The sequence below is a fragment of the Olea europaea genome, unplaced genomic scaffold, assembly GCF_002742605.1.
Source record: "Olea europaea var. sylvestris unplaced genomic scaffold, O_europaea_v1 scaffold2018, whole genome shotgun sequence".
Taxonomy (NCBI): domain Eukaryota; kingdom Viridiplantae; phylum Streptophyta; class Magnoliopsida; order Lamiales; family Oleaceae; genus Olea; species Olea europaea.
In genome coordinates, this window is record NW_019238071.1 from 31,603 (window position 1) to 44,392 (window position 12,790).

The 12,790-nt window shown below is 39.1% G+C and overlaps 1 protein-coding gene across 1 annotated transcript; it reads right to left on the bottom strand.

Annotated features, from left to right (window-relative positions):
* Positions 1–1,222: 1,222 nt before the first annotated feature.
* On the bottom strand, positions 1,223–3,890 carry LOC111379670. The gene is made up of 5 exons (XM_023003093.1): positions 3,662–3,890; positions 3,125–3,605; positions 2,781–3,018; positions 2,019–2,612; positions 1,223–1,684 (listed from the first exon to the last, which is right to left on the bottom strand). Exons 1-5 carry the CDS (start codon positions 3,888–3,890, stop codon positions 1,223–1,225), a joined length of 2,004 nt encoding a protein of 667 aa, XP_022858861.1.
* Positions 3,891–12,790: the final 8,900 nt, after the last annotated feature.

Genomic DNA, 12,790 nt, shown 5'->3' on the forward strand with positions numbered 1-12,790 from the left:
TTAAAAATTTAAAATGTTGCTATGTCATCATCTGTAAAACTGTTTGTACAATTAATCTATTCAAATAGTTTTATTCTTGTTAAAACACTATGTTTATTGTTACTAGAAAACGTACAAGTATTGCAAAATAAAAATTTTATTACAGCATTTTTATTTGTAATATAATTTTTCTTTATAACAATATTTTTTAATTATAACATATTGTTTCTCATAAGTAATTTCATTATTTACCACTTAAAAAGTGAATTCCTTAGTCATAAGTAATTTTCAATTATAATTTTTATTATTTATTTATTACTTACAAGCCTTATTTTTTTTCAAAAATTTTTAGTTATGAATTTGAATAACTTTTTTATAAGCTATTTTTTTAACTCGTGATTTATTGATTTATTTTTTTTTTACTTAAAAGTTATTTTTTTAATCTTATAAGATTTTTTTAAAATTAATAAGTAAAATATTACTTAAAAATTAATTTAGAAGCTGATTATTTTTACTTATAATTGATAATTTTACTAAGTAGTGAAAGATTTAGTTCATATTCACTTGTAAAAAATTTACATATCTAAATTGACCTTTTTTCTTCATTCATAAAATGCTGAATAAGTAATACAATTTTGTTGTAAATGATAAGTTATTTGTGAATGTTAACTGTATCCCTGCAATCCTAGAAATTACCATTGTATCCATAATTCTTCTTTATAAATGTAGTGCTTTGGTTATTAATATAATAAACACAAGTCTATTGACTTTTATTATCTCTTTTCCTTTTCTCTCTTTTCATAAACATTATTAGCATGATAGCTTAATTTTTAAAAATTTAGTAAAAGTAATAATTTTTTATAAGCATAAATATTTATTTATTTATAATTATTTTTTTTCAAAAGCTCCAGATTTTATAGATTAGCCCTCACATATGATGGAGGAATATCATGGATACAACTCCACATCACAAATAGACTTTAAAGACAAACTATTAATAAATTCGTACATATGGAAAATGATTTCTATTTGATATAATCAAGTTAGTAACTGCCTCGGGAAGATTTGCCATATCATGGAAGATAGCCGTATTTCCACTTCCACCTATTTTAGATAATGCGTCTGCAACTTGGTTTGCTTCCCGATAAACATGTCCGAACACCACTTCCCTTCCCATTATATGATCATTTATCTCCTCCCATTCTTTCCAAAATTTCCATCTTGTACATCATTTATTGAGGAATCAGTTCACAACGACTTGAGGATCACTTTCAATTACAATATTTAGGAAATTTCGTTCTACACATATGTGAATACCTTCCAAAAATGCTTTTAGCTCCGCCCATGTGTTATTACTGTGACCATAAAACGTGTAGAAAGCATAGATGAGCTCTCCATTTTCCTCCCTAATCACTCTGCCTCCACCACAATTACCAGGATTTCCTATGCAACATCCATCAATGTTTAATTTAACCCAGGTAGGGAGGGGAGGTATCCACCGAACAAACTTAGAGATTTTATTATGCGGTTTTCTTTTTTGAATCCCCAAAACTCGTAACGCAATACAATTAGACAAGGATAGCCTAGACACCTTAGCCACATTAGCACATAGTTCACCCATCCACTGCTTCGCTGAAGCCCAAATCTGATCATAGTTAATAGTCGTACCTTCCATCTTTTTTTGGCACCTTGCTGTCCAAATCGCCTAGAAAATTAGAACATGGAAAAAGCCAATAATCATGCCTCCTTGGGACGTTTTTGATGCCTTAGTGAACCAAAAATTCATTCTTTATCTCCAACCTAAAGATGGTATGTGAGAGATGCCTATCGCTGTCGATATTTGATTCCAGAGAAATTTCGCCAGGTCGCTACCATCCAACAAATGGTCGAGAGATTTACAATGAAGTGTTGCACAACATACACATTTTAATGCTAAGGAGATCCCCACCATTTGTATTCTTTCATCCACAGCAAGCGCCTTATGTATAGCTTTCCAAGTAATGAAAGAGATTTTTTTTTGGAATTATTGGATGCCATACCCATTTATCCCAATCTACACCCTCCTGTTTGGCTCGAATAAGCTCCCAAGTGCTCCTAGTACTAAACATGCCATCTGGAGATGGTTTCCAAACAACTTTATCCACTCCTTGACGTACTTTTGGAACGTATTCTATTGCAGCTTTAGCTAAATCATTCCATATTAGATATGATAAGACATCTTCATTCCAACCCCTTGAGGTCACCACAACATTTAACCTCAATTCAGGCTCCACTACCTCCACTAGGTTTGATAGCGGTGTTAGACCAAACCAATTATCTTGCCACAAATTAACATCTCCGCTTTTTATGTGCCATACCGAATTTTCAATTACTATAGGTATCAAACTTGCTATGCTCTTCCAAAAAGGCGAGTTTAAGGCTGATATCTGGATCTCATTGTATGAGGAAAATGTTTTGCTTTTAGGAAAAGTTGTAGTAGAGAAACAGAGAAACACATTTTCCAAGCAAGTCTTGTTTTTAGGGCCACTTGTACTTTTGCTAAGTCTCGAATGCTTAGACCTCCTTCTGATACTGGCTTGGTTATTTTTCCAAAACTCACCCAATGTTCGCTTAGCTTTACCATCTGCCTCTCCCTAAATAAATTTTGAGATCAAAGAATGAATTTGATTAATAACCCCTTGAGGTACGCAGATGACCGCTAAGATATGTATAGGCATATTTGAAAGAATATGCTTTACAAGAGTTAATCTTCCTCCAAACAATAAGAGTAAAGATTTCTAGCCAGATATTTTCTTTCTCACCTTCATAATCAGGGCCTCGAAATGTCTGATACATAAACGACCTGGAGATATTGGAGCACCCAGATATGTGATTGGAAAAGATCCTTGTGTGAAGTTACTCAAACGAAGTGATTTATTTTTCCTCGACAAGTATATGTGTTTCGAGAAAAATATTACTGATTTCCTGTGATTCACTTTCTGCCCCGACATATTTTCATAAATGCCTAAAATCTCCACCAATGCTTTAATGGATGCTTTACTGCCATTATAAAAAAATAATTAGATCATCAGCATATAGCAGATGAGAGATACGAAGTGCCCCAACAGGGAAGAGAGTAATTTCCAATGCGTTGTTCCAAACTAGCCTATCGTAGCATGCATGTAAGAGTCCCCTCAGCAATAATAAATAAGTATGGAGAGAGGAAATCTCCTTGATGGATTCTCCTGGAAGATTTAAAAAACCCCGATAAGTGCCATGCATCATCACCGAGAATGAAGGTGCATCAATACAATTTTGTATTAATTGGCAAAATCGTGTTGAGAAACCGAAAGCCTTTATGACTGCCATCAAGAAATTCCATTCAAGCCTATCATATGCCTTCATCGTGTCTACTTTGAGCATTGCATTTTCCCCTTGTATCTTCCTGTTAAAGTTCCGAAGTAATTCTTGTACCAAGGCAATATTATTGAATATACTTCGGCCCCTGATGAAGGCACCTTGCTCCTTCGATATAAATTTAGGAAGTAAAGGTTTCAATCTGTTCACAATTACCTTGGCAAAGCATTTGTAGATCACTAAACACAAGCTAATGGGTCTGAAGTCTCCAAAGCCACCAGGAGCATTGACTTTCAGATAAGGACTATATAAGTTGATGTGTAAAAATTGGGTAGCATAGACCCACTAAAGAAATCGGCCGCAACCTCCCAAACATCTTCTCCAACGATATCCCAACAACTCATATGAAAACTCAATGAGAAACCATCAGGTCTAGGGCTATTATCCTGTGGAATGCTTTCCATTGCAGATTTAACTTCCTTGTGAGATGGAGCCTCACACAATATGACATTATCGTCCAATGATATACTCGGTGCAATCAATGAATTCAATAATTCAATCCTCGATATGCGCATCTTTGGAAGATTTTTTGACTTATACATTTTTGGTAATTAATTTTTCTATATAAATTCATATAAAATCTATATAGTAATTAAATATTTTTAGATGTTTTTCTATAAACTTTAAATTAATAGTTTATCATATTGCTCTTGGAGTAGCACAACATTATAATTAATATTCCAAAAGAGTATTATGTTTATTGCTCCTAACGAACATAATATTATTTTCAATATTCTAGAAGATATTGATTTATTGCTCTTGAAGAAGTAATAATAAAATGTAAAGTGTGTATATATATATACACACACATATAATCCTGAAGAAACCCAAATTAAACAACTTGATACTTGGTTGTAATTTTTAAAGAAAACTAATTTTCTATATTAATATTCAAGAAGAATATTAATTTATGAGTATTGAAGAGTATGAATTATAATTTTCAATGTTTTAGAAGAATATTAACATATTGCTCTTAAAGAAACAATAATTAAAGTGCTTTCAAAATAGCAAATTTTTGAAAAATATATCATTTTGAATTCATGTTTTTCCTGAAGGAAAACATATAATTAATGTCATGAGAATATTGATTAGTTTGATTATTTGAATAATATATGATTATATAAGTTTTAATCATATTCTTCGAAATCAAATCATCGAATTATATCTTATAATGAACCAAAAGTTCAATCTGACTTTATTGTTTGGCATGACCAATTGGATCATCGCTGGATTAATAATGATGCGAAATTAAAAATTCTAATAAATATTCAATGAAAAACCAGAAAATTCTTCAATTCAATCCTATATCATATTTGTTCACTTTCATGAAAATTTTTCATTAACCATCATTAGTTAAAATAAAAATTGAGTTCCCTACATATCTAAAAATTAAATAAAGTGATAAATGGGGTTTCATAATCCTTCACGTTGATCATCTAAATATTATTTGTATCTAATAAATTTGATACATATACTAGATGATAGGATGAAGTTCGCAACTTAAAGTTTGTGAAATTATTTTTCAAATTTTAAATTATGAGCATAATTTTCAGATTATATAATTAAAACTGTGTCTTATTAATGCTAATGGGCATAAAAATCCACAATTTAATAAGTGTTAGTTGGTATGTAGATAAATAATTTAACAATATTGTTTGTTAAATGCCTCCAACTAATTTAATTGAAAACAAAGTACTTCCCATTTTTGTTTAGGGAATTTTATTACCCATCATACCAATATCTTAGTTCTCCCATCACACACCAGAGACCCCATCACCAGTGCCGCTAAGGTGATAGAACACCAGTACTCACTGAAGGAATGACTCAGATAGCCATAGACATGAGGGACATTGCAGCCCAGAATATAGCAATGTGTGAGTTCTTCATGCAAGCCCAGGGTCAGTAGGGTTGCATCCAGCTCAAGGACAAAACCCGACATCTCATGCCCAATGTCATTTAAGCTACCACAAAGAACACCCCATTGAGAGAAAAGTGGGAGTGGATGTCACTTCATATAGCCGCCTTACTCACATGGCAGAACCACAGTTGGGAGAAAACTTCCTACCAGAATACAAGCCTCAGAGGTCGGTTAGTGTCTTTGATCGGATAGGGCAAAATCCTAGCAATAGGGTCCGCCCATACAAAGGTCAGCCCAGCATCAGCAGGAGCAGGAGTAGGAACAAGAATTGGAAGTACTTCCTCCACCTAGAAATAGATGAGAGAGGAGAAACCTAGTGGATTGGGGCAGTCGAGGAAGGGCATCTCCGTCTCCCAGAATGCACCAGAAGGGAAAGGTTCTGATGGGCTATGTCGCTCCTATGAAATCTACGATGACGATGATAATCTTTCCTTCTCGAGAGAAACCTGAAGCTTCCTAATGCCCACAAACTTCATGCCCCTTAAAATCCCAAAGTATGAGGGAAAGGAGGACCCAGCACCTCACTAAGTACATGATGCAGATGAGCCTCATCAGCACTAAAATGTAGGGCCTTTCATCTGACACTCACTGGAGCTGTCGAGGTGTGGTACAACAGACTACTACCCCTAAGCATTAGAAGTTAACTAGATTTGAAAAAGGCTTTTATCAACCAGTACCTCTCACGAAGGAAATGAGAAGCCCCAGTACAACACCTACAAGACATGAGGCAAGCCACTGGAGAGACGTTGAAAAGCTATCTCGCCAGATTTACTGATGAAATCACTTACTGTTAACAAATCACCGACAGAGAAGCCCTTCTAACCTTGAAGGGAGCCCTTAACATGAACACTCTGTTCTAGAGAAACGTGCGAAATGAGAATCCAACTACATATGACGAACTGGTGAAAATGATAAGGATGGAGATCTTCAACAAAGAAATGATTGACCACCAAAATTGCGTAGCTCGGGGACTCCCTCAACCTTAGAGGCAGGTAGGTTGAGGATCAGCAGTGCACCTCATCACGCAGCAATAGACCCAAGTAGGGCATATAGTAGTGCCCACCTCCAAACAAGCATTGGCCTCGTTACACTGAATGTAGTGCCAATTTTAGCAATGAAGACGCAACTGTTGAGGCAGGAACATCAGGAGGAACCACCAACACGAACCGAAGAAAGAAGAAGTGGGCAAACAAGCCCCTAAAAGGGGTGAAGTACTGCACATTCCATTAGCTTATGGCCACGACATCCACTAATGTAGAGACACCCCTCAATCTTTACATCGAAGTAACTCAGGCTCGAGGACAGATCATAATCGAAAACGCTCTCGTAGGTCCACCTCTCCCAGCAGGGATACTAGGCGACAAAGGGATCAATCACCTCGAAGAAGAGAGACGAGAGATAGGTCTCGAGGATAATCTAGGAAAAGAAATCAGGCTCCAGCCACCGGAGGCGAGACTATCCAGGAAATAGACACAACCATTGTAGGACCTCACATCGGGGACAACACTAGGAACATCCAAAGGAGCTACACAAGAGAAGCAAATGATCCACCAATGATTACTCACATTGTCAACTAGACCTAAGATGCTAGCAGGATGGCCTCAATCACTTTCTCCCAAGAAGACGCACAAGGCGTTCATCACCCCCATTGCGATGCTTTGGTAGTAAGAGCCGTAGTGACTCGCAACGGACTAAAAAACATGCTTGTTGATAATGCAAGCTCAGTGAACATTATGTTCAGATCAAATTTGGATTAAATGCAAATTAAACATGGTTTGATCCTCATGACCGACCCACTATTTGGATTTACTGGCAATAGCATCGTTCCACGAGGGCAAATCACCTTACCTGTTGAGATGGGATTAACCCCCTTGGTGGCTCACCACTTCATGAATTTCTTGGTGGTAGGCTACAGATCAACCTACCACGGGGTACTGGGTCAACCTTTCCTAAAGGATCTCTGGGCTATCACCTTCATTCATTACTTTTATATAAAGTTCCCAACTGAGCATGGGATTTCCACAATTTGAGGCGACCTAATGGGCTTAAGAGTATGTTATCTCAACTCTCTGCGAAATTCGAGCTTCGCACTGTTAACATGATTATAACTAAAGTCGTTGATGAAGTCGATATAGATATAGAGATGCTTGATGCCCCTGAACAAGGGCATACCTCCAAACAGGAGAAAGACGTCGTTATGATCGAGGCCCCTGAAGAAGGGCACTCTCTTGATGAGTTGGACGCTCGAATTATCGAGTCTAAACCAAATGCAACCCCAATGGAAGAACTTGAAACTTTTTCCACCAACTCCCAAGACCCCACTCAGGTCTTGCAAATAGGAAAAGTGTTGTCCCTTGAAATGAAAGAGGGACTGATGAATTTCCTAGAAAGGAATTTGGATGTCTTTGCTTGGAGGCATGACGACATGGTTGGAATAGACCCAAGGGTCAGTTACCACCATCTTAACATCAACTCCACCTATGCCCCCACAACAGCAGAAGAGACGAGCCCTTAATCCAGAGTAATATGAGGCACACAAAGAAAAGGTCGACAAATTGAGCCGCAATGGCTTCATAAGAGAAGTCATCTACTCAAAGTGGGTATCCAATCCGGTCCTTATGAAGAAACCCTGTGGGAAATGGAGGGTATGTGTTTACTTTACCAATTTAAATAAAGCATGTTCAAAGGACAATTTCCCTTTCCCAAGGATAGATCAATTTGTGGACTCCACTGCTGGACATGAACTCCTAATTTTCATGGATGCTTACTCGGGACATAACCAAATACTTATCACAGATAGAGGATTATATTGCTATAAGGTGATGTCCTTCAGATTGAAAAATGCCAGCACCACATATCAGAGTTTGGTCAACATGATATTTCCCGACCTCATTGGCAAAACAATGGAAGTCTATGTTGATGACATGCTGGTTAAAAGGCTCCACGCGAGAGATAACCTAGGTTACCTTGACAACACCTTCAAAATTTTAAGGAAATACAAAATGAAACTAAACCCCCTGAAGTGCACCTTCAAGTAGCATCGGGACAATTTTTGGGATATATTGTAAACTAAAAGGGAATTAAGGCAAACCCAGAGAATATAAAGGCCTTGTTAGAGATGAGATTGCCCCAGAAGCCAAAGGATGTGCAAAGCCTCAATGGACAGATTGCCGTACTCAGTCGCTTCATCTCTAGGGCCACTGATAAAAGCCTATCATTCTTCAAGGTTTTGAAGTAAGGAAAGAAGTTTCAATGGACGGATGAGTGTGAGATAGCCTTCCAAGAGCCAAAGAAGCACTTGGGAGAGTTACATCTATTATCGAAGCCCAAATCAGGCGAGCCACTTCTGTTATATTTAATGGTCTCAGATGAAGCAGTCGGTGTGGTTCTCGTCAAGGAGAAAGACATACGTCAACTGCCAGTGTATTACACTAGCAAAGCATTGCTCCCAACGAGGACTCGCTACCCAAATATGGAAAAACTTGCACTCTCCTTTATCACAACATCAAGGAAACTGAGGCCATACTTCCAACCTATTCAATTGAAGTTCTCACCAATTTCTCACTTAAACAAGTGTTACAGAAGACAGACGCTTTGGGTCGATTGCTAAAATTGGCAATTGAGCTTAGTGAGTTCGACTTACTATTTAAACCCCGAAGTACCATCAAGGGCTAGACCCTCGTGGATTTTGTTGCTGAGTTTGCTAAAGCTCTAGAAATTGAGGCGACAATGGAACCAACGGAGCCCCCAACATGGAATTTACTTGTGGATGGATCGTCAGGAGAGACTGGCTCCGGAGCAGGAGTCGTTTTGAAAAGCCCAGTGGGCCATAAACTAAACTATGCAATCAGGTTCGGCTTCAACACCTCAAACAATGTCATCGAGTATGAGGCCCTCTTAGCAGGCCTCAAACTAGCCAAAGAAATGCAAGTCAAAAGACTTCTGGCAAGCAGTGATTCACAGCTTGTGGTGAGTCAGGTCAACAGAAAGTTCGCAGCCAAAGATAGTGACATGGCCACTTATCTAAAATTATCACTGAGCCTCGTCCTCCCACTTTGAAAGGTTCGACTTGATTCAAGTCCCACGCCTCGAGAATACATATGCCTTGTCCAAGTTGGCCAGCAGCAAGAACTTTGAGCTGGTAAAAATTGTTCCAATTGAACGCTTACCAAAGCTCTCCATCTACGGAGGCAAAAAGGTATTGTGGATTGAAAGTACCCCACTTTGGATGCAACCCATCATAGCTTATCTCAAAGATCAGTTAGTGCTAGTCTCAAAGAACGAGGCAAAGAAATTGAGAAGAAGGGTTGCTCACTTCATTCTCCAGGATGGCGTGCTTTACAAAAGAGGCTTTGCTTCACCGCTTCTCTGATGTGTGGGAGAAGATAAAGCCATGTACATATTAAGAGAAATCCACGAGGGAGTCTGTGGTAACCACTCCGAAGGAACGGCTCTGGTATATAAGGTACTTCGACAAGGCTACTTTTGGCCAACCCTGAAAAGGGATTCTTACTAGTTTGTTAAAAAATGTGACGAGTGTCAATGGTTTTCCAATGTTCAGTGATAACCTTCTTATAATCTCTCCGTGGTCACCAGCCCCTGGCCATTCACCAAGTGGGGCATTGACTTCATCAGTCCCCTCCCAAAAGGAAGAGAAAGCTCAACATTCGCTATTGTCGCCATTAACTACTTCACTACGTGGGTTAAGGCTAAACCTGTAGCCAAAATCACCGAGGAGAATACTAATAAATTCTTCTCGACGAGCATCATTTGCAGGTTTGACATTCCCCACTCTCTAGTGTCCGACAATGGAAGGCAGTTTGATAATAAAAAGATGCGGAATTTGTGTAACGAATTGGGTATAAGGAAGGAATTCTCAACGCCTCATCAACCCCAAGCAAATGGTCAAGTTAAGGTAGTAAATAAAATGATCAAGCACACCTTGAAAAGGAAGCTTGATGCCTCGAAGGGAGCTTAGGTCGATGAGCTTTCCCATATCCTCTGGGCCATATGCACAACTTGCAGAATTGCAACACGAGAAAACACCATTCTCCATGACCTACGGAGCTGAGGCTATAAGTCTGGTGGAAGTGGGAGTCCCCTTGCATCGTCGAATACATTTCAATGAAATTAGCAACGACGAAGCCCGGATGTGCGAACTCCACCTCCTAGAAGAAAGGAGGGATTCCTCCCAAGTCAAATTGGCTATGCACCAGAGAAAGATGACTCGCTGTTAAAACTCAAAGGTCAAGAACCGAACTCTTCATTTGGGTGACCTCGTACTCAGAAGGGTTTTTCCGTCTTCAAAGCATCCATTAAAGCAGTGGTGGAGATTTTAGGCATTTATGAAAATATGTCGAGGCAGAAAGTGAATCACAGGAAATCAGTAATATTTTTCTTGAAACACATATACTTGTCGAGGAAAAATGAATCACTTCCTTTAAGTAACTTCACACAAGGATCTTTTCCAATCACATATCTGGGTGCTCCAATATCTCTAGGTCATTTATGTATCAGACATTTTGAGGCCCTGATTATAAAGGTGAGAAAGAAAATATCTGGCTGGAAATCTTTACTCTTATCATTTGGAGGAAGATTAACTCTTGTAAAGCATGTTCTTTCAAATATGCCTATACATATCTTAGCAGTCATCTGTGTACCTCAAGGGGTTATTAATCAAATTCATTCTTTGATCTCAAAATTTATTTAGGGAAAGGCAGATGGTAAAGCTAATCGAACATTGGGTGACTTTTGGAAAAATAACCAAACTAGTATTGGAAGGAGGTCTAAGCATTCGAGACTTAGCAAAAGTACAAATGGCCCTAAAAACAAGATTTGCTTGGAAAATTTGTTTTTCTGTTTCTCTACTACAACTTTTCCTAAAAGCAAAATATTTTCCTCATACAATGAGATCCAGATATTAGTCTTAAACTCACCTTTTTGGAAGAGCATAGCAAGTTTGATACCTATAGTAATTGAAAATTCGGTATGACACATAAAAGGCGGAGATGTTAATTTGTGGCAAGATAATTGGTTTGGTCTAACACCGCTATCAAACCTGGTGGAGGTAGTGGAGCCTGAGTTGAGGTTAAATGCTGTGGTGACCTCAAGGGGGTGCAATGAAGATGTCTTATCATATCTAATATGGAATGATTTAGCTAAAGCTGCAATAGAATACGTTCCAAAGTTACGTGAAGGAGTGGATAAAGTTGTTTGGAAACCATCTCCAGATGGCATGTTTTGCACTGGGAGCACTTGGGAGCTTATTTGAGCCAAACGGGAGCGTGTAGATTGGGATAAATGGGTATGGCATCCAATAATTCCAAAAAAAATCTCTTTCGTTACTTGGAAAGCTATACATAAGGCGCTTACTGTGGATGAAAGAATACAAATGGTGGGGATCTCCTTAGCATCAAAATGTGTATATTGTGCTACACTTCATTGTAAATCTCTCGACCATTCGTTGGATGGCAGCGACCTGGCGAAATTTCTATGAAATCAAATATCGACGGCGATAGGCATCTCTCACATACCATCTTTGGGTTGGAGACAAAGAATGAATTTTTGGTTCTCTAAGGCATCAAAAACGTCCCTAGTAGGCATGATTATTGGCTTTTCCCCTGTGCCTCTGACCATTGGCTCAGCTTGAGCTTTAGTAGCCAAACGGTGGTGCTTGTTAGCGTGATCAACTTGCCTCGTCAGAGCTGCCACCTGAATCTCCATCTCATACAACTCCTTTTTCATCCTTTCCACTTCAGTATTAGCCCTCCACCTCCAGCTTCTTCTTCTCTGCCTCCGTAACCTTAGCCTCGACAGCCTGCACTACATCCCCATAATGTACTGCCTCTTCTAACTGCTTCACCAGATCGTCCTTCTTAGCTCGGAGATCCTTCACTAGACCCTTCAGCTGGACGCTAGTGCTGAGGGCTCGAGCAATACAGGTGTTGTTCGTTGCTATGAGGTCTTCGACAGTGCATGAGGCTGTATGGCCCCTCCACGCCTCCGTCCAATACTTGCTATGGACCACTGCCATAGACCCTGTCTCAAGAGGCAGAGCCTCGAACACTTTCTTCACGGGCTCCTCAGTGCTAGTGCCCAAGAAGTCCACCTCCTTCTCTAGGGTAGCCCTCTTCTTCCTCTACTGCCCCAGCACTTGCATAAGTAGAATAGCAAAAAATGGAGTGTCGACTGAGGCAGCAATAGAAGCTTCAGGGAGAAGAGCTACCCTCTCCCTTATAGCCACCCTAGTGGGGATTGTGGTTTGCCAGAGAACTGGAGCAGGCCTTGCCACTGTGGGCCTCCCGAAGAATTGTAGCCCTTTTTTCCTTCCTTAGTAGGGCTGCCTTGGGATCCTCCTCCTCCTTAGCCGCAGGCTAGAAATTCTTTCTCGCAGCCACCAAGTCCTCAGTTTGCGTCTTGTATGCTAAGGAGGAAGTCTTTAAGGCCAGTGCTTCGGCCATCATCTTTTGGATTGTTTTGAAATTGGGCCCCACCGAC